At 43.6% G+C, this 19734-nt stretch overlaps 1 protein-coding gene across 6 annotated transcripts in view; it reads right to left on the bottom strand.

Moving 5' to 3' along the window:
• Nucleotides 1-19734, bottom strand: part of LOC147029739 (kinesin-like protein KIF18A) — a 171306-nt gene that overhangs the window by 93431 nt on the left and 58141 nt on the right. For all 6 annotated transcript variants that reach the window (XM_085873015.1, XM_085873017.1, XM_085873018.1 and 3 more), the window contains 3 exons: nucleotides 17879-17989; nucleotides 10727-10924; nucleotides 3711-3887 (listed from right to left, as the gene is read on the bottom strand). In XM_085873015.1, coding sequence (XP_085729141.1) covers nucleotides 3711-3887; nucleotides 10727-10924; nucleotides 17879-17989 — 486 coding nt within the window. The remainder of the gene's footprint in view (nucleotides 1-3710; nucleotides 3888-10726; nucleotides 10925-17878; nucleotides 17990-19734) is intronic.

The following is a 19734-nucleotide window of genomic DNA, read 5'->3' as shown; positions in this document are numbered from 1 at the left end:
GTGATTACATTTGACAAACCGCGTACACAAAACCCCACTGGACAGCCATTGCACAAGTTTTCATCAGAAATTGGTGACATTCGGATCATGCGATACCAGCTGCACATTTTTTTTTTTTTACATCAATTCAGCGGGTACCAGGAAGTGGAGAACAATTTCACATTAATCATTTCTTGGCAGCCAACCTTCATTTGAAGTTTCACATCATAATAGTTGTATTTGTTAACAAACAGTGAAGTATAAATATATTTCCTTTACACCTTTCCAGTGAAGTATAACATTTACACAGTGAAGTATAAAATAAATAAATAGATAAATAATTAAACAAATAATTAAACAAATAATTAAATATATATTTTTAAAACAACAACAAAAAAAAAAAAACTTTACACCACAGTTTTTCCCAATATATCAGACTTGGTGGCATCGTGGTTAAAGCATCCGCTGGGAGGTCGGAGGTATTATTCTGACCGTGGCAGTTGTACCAAAGAGGATAGGAGTCTAAATCACAGAATGTTGAGAGCAGTGGTTCACAAGCTTTCCTGTCCAAGACCCAAAATTTGAAATCACATTCGCCTCACAACCCAAATGGTATCATTACCTACGATGAAAGGTGTCGAAGAAAATGTTTTTGATGTGAAAACCCACCTCATAAAGCGGAATTTTGAGGTTTTCTTTAAAAAAAAAATTCTTCCATGTTTGTGCTACAACCCTGGGTATGGGAACCCCTGGTTTAGAGGATAGATCACAGATACATCATGTGCGTTGGCATCCATTGGGGGGAGATGTCTCCTCAATTGCCCTGCAGACTGTGTAGAGAAAAGCATGTGCAACACAGATGGCATCTCTGGTATCCAGTGCACCCCAGGAAGTTCCATCACTTTCCTCAAGGTCACTGGCTGTTTGTCCGAATTGTGTCTGTCTAATCCTGTGCTGTATTGTGTCTGTCTTCATGTGTGTGATCCATTTATCGAACAGCTCTTCCATGTGCCTTAAAACGTATCAGATAAAAACTTGTACGAGTGTGGTAGGGTATATATTTGATATTTCCCTTATTTACAATGAAGAAAATGGGCTGACAGGATGGCCGAGAGGTACGCACACTTGTCTCTAAACCGTCTCGCCTTGGTTTTAATCCCGACCCAGCTATAAGCTGTCATCCGGTGTTTCATCGGAAGGGCGATTCATCAATGTGTGCGCCGTCACTTGGAAGGACTTTAAACGGGCGTCCCATCTGCCGGCATTAGTTGGGGGATATTAAAGATCCCACGGTGTCCTGTGCGAAGAATAGACAAGTTATCGCTGGCACCATGAACAAATTCCAAATTCCTGCCAAAACCTTAGTCGAACGCCAGACCTGGCCAGTCAGTTCGTGAAAGTCTTGGGCCAAAACTTCCCCTGGCCAACCCCACAGGAAATGGGAATAATTTTGGCCATTAAAGACGACGACTGAATAAATTGACATACAGGGCTCCAAGTTAGAAACACTTCCACTGAGATCTGGAAAAAATAATTATATATATATATATATATATATATATATATATATATATATATATATATATATATATATATATATATACACACATATTTAATTCATCCACACCAAAAAAGTAAAATAAATAAATAGAGTGTACAATGTCTTCAAATTATCTGTTCTTGTAAATCACAAAATTAAACATGACCAGATAAACATTAATGAAACCAAAAAGAAAAAAAAAATGCGGGGGGGGGGAGGGGAGGCTTGGTAAAGTATGTTTGTCACTGTAAAGAACTATAAACTAAAGGCAAAAAAAGAACACGAAGGTTGATTACGACATTTTTCGGTAGTTTGTTTCATGGAATGAAATGCAAACCATGTTACAGCGAGCCCGTCATGGTGGGCATGTAAGTTACTCAAAAGTACAACACCCAGCGGGAGAGCAATGGAGTTACTTCGGTCGCTTGTGAGATGTGGCATCTGTCATGTCAATGCGTGACGAGCGAGAGGCACTGCCTGTTTGTCCATCGGTATCATCGATTTTATAAAATGAACCGTGTGTCTGTCTGTGTGTTTGTCATGTTACAACTTGAGAACGGATGAACACATTTCAAGAAATCCAACTACGGTGGATTCAGGGAAATCCTGGGAAGGTTTGTGATGAAAATGATTTTTTTTTATGGGAACATGGGTACAAGTGGCGAAACTGCAAACGCCAACTTGTGATGCTGGTTATACCTGCACTCCCAGGAAACCTTTTTCCTCTTGTCCTTTGATTAGCCATTACAGCAAAGATTGGTATTTCCGTCAGTGAAGCGACGGGTCTTGTATTCTATTCTGAAGTTAAAATAGCCGGTGAATTGTGCGAATTTGAGGAAAGGGGAGCGAGCCCACGTTACGCAGGGTAACTGTATGCCTATTCTGAGCTGGAGAACTTGATAATTCCTTTCATGCTCGATTTGTAGAAGGAATATAACCATTGAACACAAACTTCAGGAAATCAAGTCCTTCCTGGTGGACCCCTACATAGACGTCGATAAGACCCTAAAATAGTTGCTGCTGATCATATCAGGAAGGTAATTGCGTCATCAGGTTGATAAGCCCTTCAAAACACGTTTTCCTTCGGAAATTGTGCGCACGACAGGTGGCCACCTGACAGAGTGTGCAGAACGGCTTTTACTGCCTCCATACATTTGTACGAGTGCAGACGCATGCGCACAAAGTCCACACTGAAGTTTAAACATATCGGTACATCTGTTTGCAGAAGCTGCAGATAAGTAATATTGGATGTCTCGCCCTCTCGAAATGTCAAGCAGGAGAGGCAATTGCCAGCAACATCATTATGCCGGCCTTCTGAACGTTCAAAAAAATTGAGTTGTTTGTGACATTTTGCAGTTTTATTTGCGTTCCAACCTGCAATCGAGCAAGGCCGCCGAGCATGTGCCTAGGTTTCACAAAAATGCCACAACAAGCAGCTGGCAGCAATCACCGTGGATATTTTTGGCGGGAAAAAGGAGGGTGCAGTGGCCATTGTGCATAGGTAAACGTCTCACCCGTATCAAATGGTCCGTGTCATACCGGGATGACCTTAAACCACAGCCAGACGAGAAATTGCTGGTGACTACACGATCATGACAGACACTTTTTAAATATAATTATTATCAGCAAAAAAAATAAAAGCAAAATAAAATGAGTAAATAAAAAGACCTCAACATAGGGGAGAACATATACTGCACCATATCTCCAGGGCTGGCAGGATAGCCTTAGAGGTATGCACGCCTTCCTTAGAGCTGTGAGGGTTTGAATGTAGACCCAAATATATTAAACTGCCACAATGGTGTTTCACATGCAGGGCAAGGCATTAGTGTACTCACCATCTACAGGAAGGACATCAAGCTGGGTGTCCCATCTGCCAGCACTAGCTGTCAGTGGAGGTTAAAGATCCCACGGTACCTTTTCCGAAGAAAAGAAGACTTATCGCCGGCACTCTGAACAAATTACAAATTCCTGCTCTAACCTAAAGGGTGCTTGCATCAATGGCACAGCCACACCCGGGAATGATCCATCACAGCAACCATGTGCTGCCCATGAATGAACGACATGAACACGAATGAAAAGTGTGTTCGTCATGGTATTTTTCCAAGAGGTACAAATCAAATTATATCCAACCTGTCCGTGCATTCGAATAGATGGAGCAAATGAAGAGGGCATTTAAACTGACAGCTCTTACCATATATTTTATATCCTTGGCGCGGCTGGCATAGTTCAGGGTATTGTAAGTCTCCTCGTAACTGGCAGATGATGGGCTGATAGCCGCAACCATTATGGTTTGGCAGTTCCCACCGAGAGTGTCCTTTAGCAGGCGCGTTAGCTTGCTGTTCCTATATGGAATGTGTTGTTTCTTGCTCTGCAATGAGAAATCATTTTAGAAAGCTAATAATAATAACAACAACTAATGGTACCCTAAAATAAACGCGACCATACCAGTTTGCAGGATAAATAAATAAATAAATAATAATAATAATAATACTATCAAACTGAAAACATATTTAAAACATAAGCAGTCAGAAATTACACTGCCATGGCAAACACATTTTTTGCATTTTACGACATTCAGTGGAATACACAGACAACACGAGTAGGTGGGGCAAGATGCAAATCGCAAGTACATAAAAAGTGGAATCTTTTTTGTTTATACTTTTCCTCCACATCAAAAATACATTCGCTTCAATATTTTATTTATTTATTGATTTGTACATACAGCATGGAACCGCCCGGGATGACAAGACTTGCAAAAGAAACTGCAGAAGCAGAACTGACATACTGTGTAGAGAACATTGCACGTTCGATAAATGTTGTGTTAAATGCAGAGCAAGACCGCAGTTTTAATTTGACAAACCCAATTAAATCCGAGAGAAATCGAACAAAAACATGGGGCAACCTCATTCGTGGTCTTTTGTTCTGCAAATGACTCCATCTCAATTGTCTCATTGCAAATCACTTGAAGTTTGCCAACATTCGTCTTGGTAAACCAACTGGGGGTTGGGCAGGAAGGCCTGGAGGTAAGCACACTCGCCTCTCATTTATCAAGCCTGGGTTTCGATCTTGGCCCAGATATAAACCGTCATCTCGGTGTTTCGCAGGCAGGGGTGATTCGCCATTGTGTCTGCCGTCCCTCAGATGGATGTTAAACAGGAGTCCCGTCTGCAGACATTGGTTGGTGGACCTTAAAGAACCCGACAGCGAACTATCACTGGTACCATGGCCAAGTTCAAAATCTCTCCCATAACTATTGCTGGAAAGGCAATGGCAAACCACTTGGTGTAAACCTTGCTCAGGAAGCTGCTCCAGCAGCACTGATGCTCTGTGAGGAGTATGGTACTGTGGAACACTGACAATCTTGAACCCCGAGTATTCACAGCTTATAAAATGCGACCTGCTACTACATTCACACTTTGTGGGGGTATGTTGTGGTTGTTGTTGTTGTTGTGCACTTCAGGACTGGTCTCCTATATCCACCACCACTGATAGTAGTTCAGCCTGGGAATTCTTCGACAGAAACTTTCTCTCTTATGCACAGATTCATACCACCTCATCTTCAGTTATCTTCCCCCATCCTGCTGCTCTAGGTACTCTGAACCCTGTGGTGAGGCAGTTGCTTTAAAACAACTTCCATTCTCCGAGAAGGCAAATCCGACCGAAAGCAACCTCAGATCATTCCACAAAGCCCAAAACAAGGGCGTGTCAACTCTCAGGAGAGCCAGGAAACATCTAACCAAGCAAGAATAAGTTTTCAAACTTGTCTCTCCTCTAAAAACGGGGGGCACCTTGTCAAGTCCATCTCTGTGTATGTTCCCCTTCCATCCCATCCCTCACTTCAAATGGCAACACAGCCGACTCCACTCGTGAGAAGGCGAAAGCCTCAATTTTGTGTTTGCTTCAAAATCTTGTGTCCCTAATCTATCTATCTCTCTATCTCTCTACCCATCCTTCATAGTTGTACCCAACTGCTCCTGAATTGTGTGTCTTTTACAACTGTAAAGGTGGAAATGTTTCTGGCAACCCTCGACTGACTCTGCAACTGGACCGGACGGCATCAGCTCATGTGGACTGAAAACCTGCTCTGCTGCTCTTGCACTTCCTCCCTGTCATTTACCATCTGCTTGGAAATCAGCCAACATCACAGCATTACGTAAAAAGGTGCAAAAATGGATCCCCTTAACTACAGCCCAATTAGCTAACTGTACTTTCAATCACCAGCAAAGTCATGGAATCCATCATTGCAGTTGATATAAAATCATTCCTTTTCTCCAACAGCCTCATCTCAGATCATCAATTTGGATTCAGACCTGGTCACACTACCTCGGACATGCTGCTTCTACTCTCACAACAATGGTGGAGGCCCTCAATATCAGACATCAGATCAGGGCCGTCTCTCTCGACATAAATAGAGCTTTTGATACAGTCGAGCATCTAGCCCTGCTCTCCAAACCGTCTGCCTGTGGAATCCAAGGCCAAATCTACTCTTGGATTACTGACTTCCTCCACTCTCATAGACAACGTGTGGCTCTCAACAGAACCTTTTCATCTTCTCTCCCCATCAAGGCTGGATTACCCCAAGGCAGTGTTATTCCTAATCTTCATCAATGATCTCTGTAAAAATCCTCCTTCACTTTGCTAATGATGCTGCTCTGCCAGGAGATCTCTCATCATTCTGATAGACAGACGGCAGCCTCTTCCCTTTCGTCAGACCTCGACAAAAATCACAAACTGGACAAACCTTGCAATATGTCTTTAAATCCTGAGAAGTGTGTGTGTGTGTGTGTGTGTGTGTGTGTGTGTGTGTGTGTGTGTGTGTGTGTGTGTGTGTGTGTGTGTGTGTGTGTGTGTGTGTGTGTGTGTGTGTGTGTGTGTGTGTGTGTGAGCGCGCGCAAACCCTCCCTATTTTCTCACCAACACTCTCAAAGAGGTACAGTCACGAAAACTCTGGAGTCGTACTCTCAACCATGACATCTCTTGTGCAAGCCACATTTCAAAATTGGCCTCCAAAGCCAGACGCCAACTGGGCATGGTCCTTGTGGTGCAATTTGAAGCAAGGGGATTATACAACAGAAACAGACTTGACAAAGTGCCACCAGGTTTTAGAGGAGGGAGACAAGTATGAAAGTTCATTTGTTGAGATTGTACAGATGTTTTCTGGCTTTCATGCGAGTGGACAACACACTTGTTGCAGGTTTTGTGGAATGATCTGAGATTACCTTCCAGGAGAATGCAAGTTGTCAAAGCAACTGCCTCACCACAGGATTCAGAGTACCAAGAGCAGGAGGATGGGTAAGATAATTGAAGACGAGGTGTGATGAATCTGTGCATAAGAGAGAGCAGGTTTCTATGGAAGAAGTCCCAGGAAGAATTAATATTAGTGGTGGTGGATATAGGAGACGAGTCCTGAAATGTAAAATAAATAAAAATACTTTTTTTAAAAATCAACTACCCTTTTTCCCCATCGAAACAATGCCCTGAAATTTGTGGCATTTTCCAGGAACACATCTCCCATGAATGTCGGGGTCTTATTGCAGTACATGAGACAGAGACATGTAGAGAGAGAGAGAGAGACATGTAGAGAGAGAGAGATGTAGAGAGAGAGAGAGAGAGAGATGTAGAGAGAGAGAGAGAGAGAGAGAGAGAGAGAGAGAGAGAGAGAGAGAGAGAGAGAGAGAGAGAGAGATGTAGAGAGAGAGATGTAGAGAGAGAGAGAGAGAGATGTAGAGAGAGAGAGAGAGAGAGAGAGAGAGAGAGAGAGAGATATAGAGAGAGAGAGAGAGAGAGAGAGAGAGAGAGAGAGAGAGAGAGAGAGAGAGAGAGAGAGAGAGAGATGTAGAGAGAGAGAGAGAGATGTCGAGAGAGAGAGAGAGAGAGAGAGAGAGAGAGAGAGAGAGAGAGAGAGAGAGAGAGAGAGAGAGAGAGAGAGAGAGAGAGAGAGAGAGAGAGAGAGAGAGAGAGAGAGAGAGAGAGAGAGAGAGAGAGAGAGAGAGAGAGAGAGAGAGAGAGAGAGAGAGAGAGAGAGAGAGAGAGAGAGAGAGAGAGAGAGAGAGAGAGAGAGAGAGAGAGAGAGAGAGAGAGATTAGGAGAGAGAGAGAGAGAGAGATTAGGAGAGAGAGAGAGAGAGATGTAGAGAGAGAGAGAGAGATGTAGAGAGAGAGAGAGAGGTGGGTGAGAGAGAGAGAGAGAGAGAGAGAGATGTAGAGAGAGAGAGAGATGTAGAGAGAGAGAGAGAGATGTAGAGAGAGAGAGAGAGAGAGAGAGAGAGAGAGAGAGAGAGAGAGAGATGTAGAGAGAGAGAGAGAGAGAGAGAGAGAGAGAGAGAGAGAGAGAGAGAGAGAGAGAGAGAGAGAGAGAGAGAGAGAGAGAGAGAGAGAGAGAGAGAGAGAGAGAGAGAGAGAGAGAGAGAGAGAGAGAGAGAGAGAGAGAGAGAGAGAGAGAGAGAGAGAGAGAGAGAGAGAGAGAGAGAGAGATAGAGATGTAGAGAGAGAGAGAGATGTAGAGAGAGAGAGAGATAGAGATGTAGAGAGAGATAGAGATGTAGAGAGAGATAGAGATGTAGAGAGAGATAGAGATGTAGAGAGAGATAGAGATGTAGAGAGAGATAGAGATGTAGAGAGAGATAGAGATGTAGAGAGAGATAGAGATGTAGAGAGAGATGTAGAGAGAGATAGAGATGTAGAGAGAGATGTAGAGAGAGATAGAGATGTCGAGAGAGAGATAGAGATGTCGTGAGAGAGATGTAGATTGAGATATAGATAGAGATATACTGTTGATAGAGATATAGCTGGAGATATAGATAGAGAAATAGATACAGATATAGAGAGAGCGAGAGATAGAGTTAGATAGAGTTCGATAGAGTTAGACAGAGAGAGTTAGAGTTAGACAGAGAGAGATAGAGTTAGACAGAGAGAGATAGAGTTAGATAGTTAGATGGAGAAAGAGATATAGAGATAGAGATAGAGATAGAGATATAGAGTTAGATATAGAGATATAGAGATAGAGATAGAGATAGAGATATAGAGTTAGATATAGAGATATAGAGTTAGACAGAGAGAGATAGAGTTAGATAGTTAGATGGAGAAAGAGATATAGAGATAGAGTTAGATATAGAGATATAGAGTTAGACAGAGAGAGATAGAGTTTGATAGTTCGATGGAGAAAGAGATATAGAGACAGAGATAGAGATATAGAGTTAGATATAGAGATATGGAGTTAGATATAGAGATATAGAGTTAGACAGAGAGAGATAGAGTTAGATAGTTATATGGAGAAAGAGATCTAGAGATAGAGATAGAGACAGAGATAGAGACAGAGAATTGCTTTTCAATACATGTCCCCTACCAGTCCCAATGAATGTTCAGGAGATAAAACCGAGTTTGCTTTTCACACACACTCAAACCAATACCAGAACCAAAATGAAGAAGAAGAAACAAATGCACCATATTGGGATCGATTCAGCAAAATAAGAGGAAAAGCAATTTTCATTTACTGATATCTTTTGCAGACAAGAAACCAATAAAGACAAGTATGATAATAAACCAGAGATAAAAATTACTTTGTTTAAATGCACAGTCAAGCAGATACTGGAAAACAAAAAATGAAGAAGAAGAAACTTACCCACCATGTTTCATTCGTTTCTAGGCTTTGTCCGTTTCAGATTAAATAATAACCCCATGTACATTCATGAAGCAAAAACATGTGCATGGCTTGTGTGCATGTATAATACATCATGGTTGAGTACCTGGGATCATTCCAATTGTACTGGGCCACGGACTAACACCCAGGCCTAAAGCCTAAGGCCTAAGGCTTGCCAATCTATGCTGCTTCACACAATGGCAGCATGTGAATTTATTGGGGTGGAGTGAGGCCAGCTGTCCAGCCAATGGATGTAAACCAGTGGGGTGGAAGTCAGGGCAGCTGAACACTGACTCATGTATAATAGATGATATTTTGTAAGTTTGAAATGGGCATAATTTAAAAATTGACAAAACGCCCTGAAACTCGAACTTATTATTTCATCATCATCTGATCGAGCGGACTTGGGCATTTTGCCTCTCGATGGCAGAAATAATCTACAGTGGTTGCCAGTCCTATTGTAGATCGCGGTGTTCACTTGAACCGGTCTCCCTCCCCCCCTAAGGCGGAGTGCACTTCATACCGTTCTGCAAGTATATTAGCAGTTGCTAATTCATGCCTCATCTATCCACCGCCATGGATGATTTTCTGACCTCGAATGGCTCAAATATCCCAGCAAGCTGGTACTCAGTTTGCTGACCTCAGAAGGATGACAGGCTGAGTCAACCCCCTGGTGTGTATTAATTCAGTGACCAATGGGGCTTGAATGCAGGACCCTTGGATCCCAAGCTGCTACCCTAACCACTGAGCCAACACCAGGCTTAAAGGTCTTTACTTATTGGGTAGTTGATCTATCTATACTACCCTTATTGTCAGGTTTTCCGTCGTTAGGTTTGTCTGTCTGTCTGTCTGTCTGTCTGTCTGTCCAGGCCAGTACTCCGTTAATCGTAGGCCGATTTTTGATGAAACTCTGGTGGTAGGTTCATACCATGACCTAGTTGTGCGCGTTTGAGAACCGTTGCTATGGGCCCCTCGATTGCCTCGCAACGGGCCTTTGAATTTTCTAAAAAAAATCTAAAAAAATAAAAATATCGAAATTCAAAAATCAAACTATGATCGTTTGTGGGCAACACATTCACCCTCCTTGACAAAAAAATTCAGCCCGCTCCCATGAAAACTGTCAGAGAAGATAGACTCTGAATGAACCCTGGTCGAAAACAATAAAAAAACGAAGTTCGTTATATCTCAGAGACTGAGTCAGATATACATGAAACTGGTATGGTAGGTTCATGGTATGTCCTAGTCATGTGTGAGAAAGAACCGTTGCTATGGACGCTTTTGTTCGCTAGTAACGGCTGAAAAATGACTAAATTCGACTTGATCGACGACCCATGTCCGCCTACCGGCTTGTTATTTAACTTGTCATAATAAAGCAATGTACCAAGTTTCAGTTGAACATGTTGAAGGGTATGGGGAAAAAAAGTTGGAAAAACCACAGGTGGGACAGACAGATGGACAGACAGATGGACAGGCAGATGGACAGACAGATATGAAGAACAATCCTCCAGTGAAAGTGGTAGGTGACTGAAAACCCACTGGACATCCACTTGGGTCCAACTAATTACTGACCTTGGAGTCAGCAAGAGCATTGATGCAGTTTCCAAGGGCAAGAAGAGAGCAATTAATGGTGGCCCCCTCACGCATACGTTGACCAGAATTTTTCGTATCCAATGCACGTTCAGAGCCAGCTAAGTCAATGAGGCTCAGCTTGGAGATCAGGACGTTGTGCTTTAAGCTTGGATCATGCTCCTCTTGCTTCAGATATATCTGTGGGATCACATGTTATCAATATTTAACCAAGGATTAAAAGGTTGTGAACTCGCTGCACACAATTACACCCTCCTACGCCCCCCCACCCCCAACCTCAAAATAAGAAATGAATCAATAATTATGTTGGTATTTAAGTCAGTCAGAAAAATGAGTACCAGCTCACTGGTAACAGGGGCATTACATCAGTGGCACAGCCATGACCCCAGAAAAATAATGCGGCCAAGCAGCCATAGGCTGCATACAAATAAATAATAATCAAGTTGGCCTCACTTTAGGTGACATTTTAGATTTTTTTTCCCACATATGAGAACCCCCCCCCCCCCCTTGGTTGAGAGATATTCAAAGGTAAAAAGGAAATAAAGCTGTTAAATCAATATTTATACATTTGGCAAACATGTTGAGATGTGTCAATTCGGAATGAAATAAATATCGAATTAGAAAAATTGAATAAAATTAAAATGTACAATTAAACCATGCATACAAGCCATGAAAAGCACGTTGGGGGCTACACTGTATATCAATGCAAAAAATAGAATTGGAGGACCATAGAGTTCATGGCTATTGTAGTACAAACCAAACAGCTGTTCTTCAATTAGAATTCAGAGCGAGAAGATCATCGCGTGTCTGTGTATTTGATAGTCAGTCACGCAAGGGGAGTTTTCCCCTCAGGCCAAACCAACATAATCAACTTCCACCGAGCAAATCAACCTGAGCCTACATTTAACACGCCGAAGGGTGAGATCGTGCTACGGGGTTGCCCAGGACATTAATTAAATAGCCAACTCTGATGACCCCAAAAAAGAACACTGAAACGAAGGGGGGAAAAAAAAAAAAAGAAATCATAATAATATTTTCAAACTTGATATATTTAACCACCAAATGAGTAAATACGTCGTCAATTATGGCTGATCACCACGGCAACAATCAATGTGATCGCTTGTTATAATACAAAGGTGGGTACCAAAGATGACAGAGGGTGAGCGAGCAAGGCATGCAGATAAATGTGTTAAATGAAGAGCAAAACCAACGTTTCATAATTGGACAAACCTAATGAAACTGAAAAGAATTTGGATAGCAACTATGGGTAGAGCAAGAGAAAAAGATGCTTGGATTAACGGATGTTTTTTTTTTTGCTTAAGGTCCATATGCAGATCCAGCCCATCAGTGGGGTACAAAACGTTAACCGTTCAGCCTGGAGGAGGTATGCGCTCTACCGAGTGCGGCTCTAAGAGTCTGTGCAACCATCGGTTGAGAATCAAAACAAAGAGGAAGAAGAGATAATAACATGGTGTTCTCGCTCAGCAAGCTGGACAGGTGTGCGTTTGCATTTACAAGACCAGTAGCAAAAAAAAAAAAAAAACAGCACAACAATTTGGATAGCAAGTAACCACTGGCCAATCCGAATTTTGGATTCCAAAGATAAAACAAACGGCTTGGTTTTAAACGAAAGAGGAACCATTCGGCCAACAATGAAACGCTTTGTAATGAGGAAAAAAAAAAAAAAAAAAAAAAAAAAAAAAAAACTTAAATAGATGTTGAAATTGGAAACAAAACTCTGCTTTCGTTCCGCCAGCATCTCTACGGTGAAAATAACATCTTCATCAAAAATATTTTTTCATGAAGTCCTGAAACCCATCCTTGTGCGATTCGAAAATTAGCTCAGATTATTGTGCATGGTCTGCAATTCGACAGATAAAGTCCACCCACATTTCTCGCAGCACCATGGACTCACCACCAACCACCACCGTTGGGCATCTCATCCATTTCTGTGGCTTTTGGTCGAGAAGTCGTGCAACTACCAGTCACATGAATACATTAAACCAATTATACACCAACTCATGAAAATTTTCATTTTTTCAAAAAATTTTCAAAAATAAAAAGAACATGACAAACTGTGTAATGAGCACCACCTGCTGGGCAGCTCATTCCTTGTCAGGTCAGATTACATCTGTGACTTGCTACAGGTAGCATTGTAAACCTGTACTAACCTGTTCCATGGTCGAGTCGTCGGTGACTAAACCATCTCCCCCCCACCAAGTTTATTGGTGAGGAGGGTGTATGACATGGACACCCAGCAGGATGAAGAACAAAACCTGTCAAAGAGCGGAGGAGCTCCTTGTGAGCCAACAGCCGTCCATATCTAGTGCCCAACTGTATCTGTGGACGTCCTCCTGCAGTTGGAAGACTTTTTATTGGGAGGTTGGTGGCAGGATTTGCACTACGGCCACCGTAAAACCCTTCCTTCCACAAAACATTCCAAAAGCATTACAAAATAAAAAAATAAAAATGTATATTGAAAACCCACATCGTGGGAATACCTCCTGTGCAGCTGCCCTTCGCAGGACAGCTCACCGGATGACGGAATTGGGGCAAAGCCTTTGGGACCCCCAGTCTTTGATAGTTGGGAAACCACGGGGTAACCTTCCCGGGTCAGATTGTGGTAGTGTGTGGCGGAGTGGTGCTGAGGTGTCGTCCACCAGACGGCAGTCTCCTTGGGTTAACCTGACGCGGTCCCTTCGGGTGGGTGCCTGGAATGTCCTATCCCTAAGAGAGGATGATCACCTTGTCTCTGTTAGCATCTGAGCTCCAGCGTTTCATAATCAGCATTGCAAAGAAGAATTTTATGTCTCAAGGGACACTGGATACCACTGATCTCTGCCGCAGCGCAGGGCTGAATGGCAGAGTTGAGCTGTTCAGGGAGCTGAGGCAAAAACTGTACATGAACTAAGGGTGGGCAAGGAGGCCTATGTGCGAGGAATCTGTGCGGGCGTAGGCCATAGAGCATCACCTGTGGTCAAGTGATTCTCGTCCCGCTTACAAGGGAAGTGGTGCATTGCTTTCCTCCCAGCCCACCCATTGGTGCACTGCAGTTAGAGCAGAGAGTGGTAGGCTCTTGAAGGAAGAGTCCGAAGTGAAGGCCCGCTGGGCCCGTTACTTTGAGCGGTTGTACCAGGCTGATCCACCAGCTGTCGAGTTGGATGTCAGGGGTGTTACAATTCCGATTGCTGACCCTCCAATCAACTGTGGTCCATCTTTGTTTGTGAAAACACAGGCTGCAGTGAACCAGTTGAAATGGGGTAAAGCTCCTGGGATTGGGGCATCCTTGCTGAACTTCTCAAGGCTGGTGGAAATGCTGTACTTATGTCGTTGCATATAGATCTGTTCTCTTCCTGGAACACAGACATCATCCCAACTGACTGGAAGAGGGGCCTTGTTGTCCCTCTCTGGAAAGGGAGGAGTGATCGCCAAGACTGCAACAACCACCGAGGGGTGACGCTGCTCTCAGTGCTGGGCAAGGTCTTTGCTCGGATGATTCTTGATAGGGTTCGCCACCATCTGCTTGAGCACCAGCGTCCAGAGCAGTCATATCAGGCTTTACACCAAAGAAGTTAACGATTGACCGTATCCTTGCTCTTCGGGTCCTCACCGAACGCAGACAAGAGTTTCAGCAGGGGCTGCTTGCAGCTTTTGTTGATCTCTGTAAAGCATTTGATTCAGTGAATCGGGATGTCCTCTGGAGGATTCTTGGTCTTTATGGGGTGCCACCAAAACTCATCAATCTGATGTCTGAACAATACTCTGGTACTGAGAGTGCTGTGAAATGTGGTGGTACCACCTCCGACTTATTTCCAGTTGTTACTGGAGTTCATCAGCGATTTGCACTGACCTCCACACTTTTCAGCGCTTGTATGGACTGGATTCTGGTGAGGATGTTGGAGAGATTAAGCTGTGGTGCATCATTTGGGAATGTCAAGATTTCTGACCTTGTTTTCACAAATGATGCAGTCATCTTTGCGGAGACTCTAGATATCATTTAGGGGCCATCGAGGTGCTGAATGAGGAGTCGGAGCCGCTGGGATCACAGGTTTCCTGAGTCAAAACCAAGATCCAGGCTTTCAAAGACATCTTGCATGCTGCTATTCTGTATGTACCTGTTTGTGGTGAGGATGTTGAGGTCACAGAGAGATTCACTTACCTTGGCAGCGATATTCATGTCTCTGCTGGCTGTGAGCCAGAGGTCAACAGATGCCTGGGGAGTAATTGATTCACTGGATAACGGTGTGGCGCTGCCGGTATCTGTGCGGGCTGACGAAAGTGTGAGTCTTCAGGTCCTTCGTGCTTTTAGTCTTGCTCTGTGGATATGAGACTTGGACTCTGACCAGGGGTCTGAGACGGAGACTAAATTCCTTTGGTACCAGGTCTCCTCGGAGAATCCTTGGCTATTGCTGGTCAAACTTTGTGTCTAACGAGCGGTTGCTGAGAGAGACTTGGATGAGATTTGTTACCTGCATCGTCCGTGAGCATCAGCTGCGGCTGTATGGACATGTGGCTCGTTTTTCTGATACTGATCCTGCTCACCAGATTCTCTCAGCGTGGGAGCTTTGTGAGTGGAGGAGGCCAACGGGCCGACCACGTGCCTCGTGGTTGCAGCAGGTTGATCAGCATGTCAAGGAGATGGGGATGGGCCAGGCATCTTCCTGGGGGATGGTCAGACGGAGGCCCCTCGAGGACCGGCGGAAAGTGGATGCAGCGACGCGCTGTTCCGGCGCATGTTCTCATTCCTGACCTGACCTACCAGTCACATGAGTATATTAAACCGATTATACACCAAGTCAGAATAAATTTCATTAAGAACATGACCAACTGTGTAATGAGCGCCACCTGCTGAACATCAGCCCCATTGTCTGAGCATGACTGAACCTCAACCTTTACCCCAACACCAATCCCCCCCACCTCACCCACACCTCCCACCTCCCCTCCCCCCCCACCCCATTCAACTCAAATGTCATCAAATGAAAAAGGAAAGCAAGACCTTATAGATATTTCTTCCAAGGTGTTTTACATCAAGGTGATCTGTGACCAGAAGCCTCCTCCAAAGTAGATCACAAAAAACAAGCCCACCATTCAGATACCTTTCGTCACTTCAACAATTCACAAAAATCATAATTTTCTTTGCCAACCACACATTTGCAAAGATACGATTGGCATCTATTGGTTTCAAAATAAAGGCGGCGGAAAAAAGACCTAAATAATGGTTTAAAATGGCTATGGAGAAATTAAACAAAGGTTTAAAATATGATTAAACCATTAAATGGGAAAAATGGTGAAGGTTCATCTTCATTGAACACCTCATAAACTTTTAAAAGCCTGGTGTTGGATTCGCAGGAAAGGTGGCTGACTTACAATCCTAGGGTATCGAGTTTGAGCTCCTACTTATGATCCTAGGGTATTGAGTTTGAGCTACTCTCATTGAGTTAACACCAGGTGGGTGGATTCAGCCTGTCGTCCTTCTGAGGTTGGCAAATAAGTACCAGCTTAATCATAACAGGGCCACTGCATAAGCAGCAGCCACACTTCCAACAATGATGACAACAAAAGCCAGAGGCTGCATACAAAATAATATCAAATTTTTCAACTGAAAAGAATGATGGATTACAAATGAGAAATTTCTTAACCGGATGGAGTATACCACTGTGTAAAAATCCAACACGCATTCAGGAGTTACAATATATATATATATATATATATATATATATATATATATATATATATATATATATATATATATATATATATATATATATATATATATATATATATGGATGTGATGAACATCAACAATTTTTTTAAAGACTCCACGAGCGTTTTCTACTATTACAACAACACGGACTGTTTTAATACAACTTGGTTTGGTTGAGAAGAAGCAAAGTTTGTCATCTAACAATTATTAATGCACATTGATCAGAATCTTCAAAAAGGTGTCATCATATCAACTCAAAGTAAACTTGAAGGGCACTCGGTAAAGCGCATACCTCCACCCTGTAATGCCTGATGCACAAGAACATATCTGGCCTAATACATTTTTGAGATATCATGCTACATATCGTTTTTGAGTCCAATCTCTCAATGGTGAAGAATCACTTTTAAAAAAAATTCTCGTTGGCGGATCCGGATCCGGATCTTCACCAAAATCTAATCGGTTCGTGCTCGTCACACACCCTGTCCACAAAATTTCATCCGGATTGGTCCACTACTTTTTGAGACATCCTGCACTCAAACAAACAAACAGGAGTTAAAACATAACCTCCTTCCACCTTCAACGGTGGAGGTAACAAGCACCATGCCTCAATGGTATCAAGTCCAGAAAGACCACTGCTCTGGATCAGTCTAATACAGCACCATAGACAGTAGCATATGTAATGGTGACAGCATCATATCTGTATGGTGAACCGTTGGCATCATGTTTCTTTCAAAGATGCACCTAGATTCTGCCGAAACTTCAATGATTGGCAGGCAATAATCTGGAGACGAGGTGGGGAGCATTTTTTTTTTTTAATGAGTCATTCGGCAGTATGATCGGTTGGGAACGGGCAGCCTGTTCGGGTGGACCGGCATTCAAGTTGGTTGAAAAGCCAATCTTGTCATCACTAAGAGTGCTACAACTTGAGTCATACATTGATGAGATCATCATGGGAGTTATCCCTCTGCAGCAAAGTCCTAACTTAATCTTTATGAACGACTCAGCTGGATGATGAATAGTGCAACATCCCACATTGAGAGGTGAATTGTCCAATGTGATTTATGACAAGACAAGCTTGTATTATGGTCACTGGTGGTCGTACATGTTACCACGTCTATCTATTTCGATCATTGTAGACTTTGGATAGCAATGTTTTTGGATTTGCAGTTTATCTTTGGCTTCCATCGACATCATGGTTGTTTAGGCAGTGTGCATATCAATGTGTATATCAATTTAGGTCCTTCTAAAACTGGAATATGAACATGTTTGAACGTACCATTAAGAAATGCAATCCTCGAGGGGGGGAGGGGAGGGGGATATTGCACATGCATGCGCACACACACAGTGGAATACAAACTGCATGTGGCCTATCCCCATGCAGGTATTGATCCTCGCAGCAGCTTAGTGGGCTGCTTGTGGTGTAGCCTTGCCTGTAGCAGAGCGTGAGAGCGGGAAGACGAGGCGTTGGTGTCTGTTGGGTGCTGCGTGCGGTTCTGGTTGCCCTTCTCCAGCATTTGAAGCAGCTCTTCGACAGATTTTGGCTGAGGGAACAAAATGAAGGGGATTTGAAGGTTACACTGGCTGAGAACCGTCAGACGATGGTGAGGGGAACCAGGTGAGAAAACGACTATGATGAACTGGGCAACTGTCTGAAGAAAAGGATAAAGATTGGCATTTGAGGAAGCAAATTTTCCAAAAAAATGCTAAAACAACAACTTTGAAAGACAATTATATTGGAATATTAAATAAAATAAAATAAGAGGTTCGGGCCTCAAGCTGCAATAAACAAACAGCCATTAACTGAGATGTTGACGATGCATTCACAAAAATTTATTGAACGTTTGGTTCAAAGGTAGGAATAAATAAATAACACCATACAATAAAGACCGCAGCAAATATTATATATATATATATATATATATATATATATATATATATATATATATATATATATATATATATATATATATATATATATATATATATATATATATATATATATATATATATATATATATTGTTGCGAATTCGCACCCGCCGGCGTGAGAACGACCACGTGTAGCCAAAAGCGGCCGCCTCTCCCACCGGAACGGACAATTCAGTCGTGACCCTCCGGGAACTACCGCCCGGAGCCAGTCACCGGTGGGGGTTTAACCTCACCACAACTCAGTCCGCATTCTACCCGCGCGAAAAAGGGTCTGATCGCCGAATGGTCGATTTACCTAAGTACTCGCGTGAGTAGCATACCGAGGAGTTGTACCACGCCACAGGTCGACTCTGGACACGAACCGCTTGAGCGGCTCGTTCCGTACTACAGGGATAACCGAGCGGAGTTATCGTCGACCTTGACGGTTCCAATTATTTACTGGGCGTTTTAAACCCACTATCAATCCCTTACGTGATGCAAGATGGAGATTCAATAAAAGGAAGGAGACGAAGCAAAGCGGGAAACAGTTCAACAAGCAATGCACATTTATTACGGAAACACGGAAGGCACGTATATTACAGTCAAGACAAAATGCAACAAAAGCAAATGCAATACGACCGAATAAAAGGGGCAATTATTAACAACACTTGTACAGTTCCACTTGTCGGGACTCGGCGCCACATTACTCATTCCAAAAAGCAAAGGAAAGAAAGCCACCCTCACAGGCAAGGAGGCAGACAGGTCCGGGGACCAAAAGTGCGTGGAACCTGGAGGAGCGGCCAGGTCCACGAGACCAAGAAGGTCTTACCCGCGTCCTCGTGACGCGATGGCGGACAAGCCGCAATGTCCGCGCCGCTGCGCCCCGACTCCGTGCCCTTGGCGTGGTCGGCGAGCCCTCTCCGGCGTGCTCCGCGCAAGCAGTTTTGTTGGCACCAAGTTCAGGGTGGGGGAGGAACGGGGCCCCCCGGCATTATCTCAGCACAGATGGGGGGGGGAATTGCTGATGCTCAGGGAGAGGGGAATGGCTGACTGGCTTGGACCCCGCGACGAGACGAGCGACCCCCACACCGCAACCTCGTTGCCGACCGCCGTCTTCACTTGACTCGAACTTTAACTCTTCGCTTGCCCCGACCAGCCGCCTGCAACTCAACCGAGCGAACTCCCCGAGTCGCCTTATGCTCGCGTCTTTATAGGCCGCAGGAGGAGCCTGTATGCAAATTTCAGGATCAAAACGCGATTGGAGGCGGGGCCACGCCACCCTCTGTTCAGCCATTGGGGCGGCAAAAAGGGGCGTGAACCTCTTTTGATCCAAATTCCTTCCTGAGAGGAATTCACATTCATCGCGCTTGGAGGCGGGGA

Source organism: Eptatretus burgeri, chromosome 3, assembly GCF_056783735.1.
Source record: "Eptatretus burgeri isolate ZD-2024b chromosome 3, Ebu_testis_v1, whole genome shotgun sequence".
Lineage (NCBI taxonomy): Eukaryota > Metazoa > Chordata > Myxini > Myxiniformes > Myxinidae > Eptatretus > Eptatretus burgeri.
The sequence above is the reverse complement of the archived record's forward strand: the minus strand, read 5'-3'. Positions and strand labels throughout refer to the sequence as shown.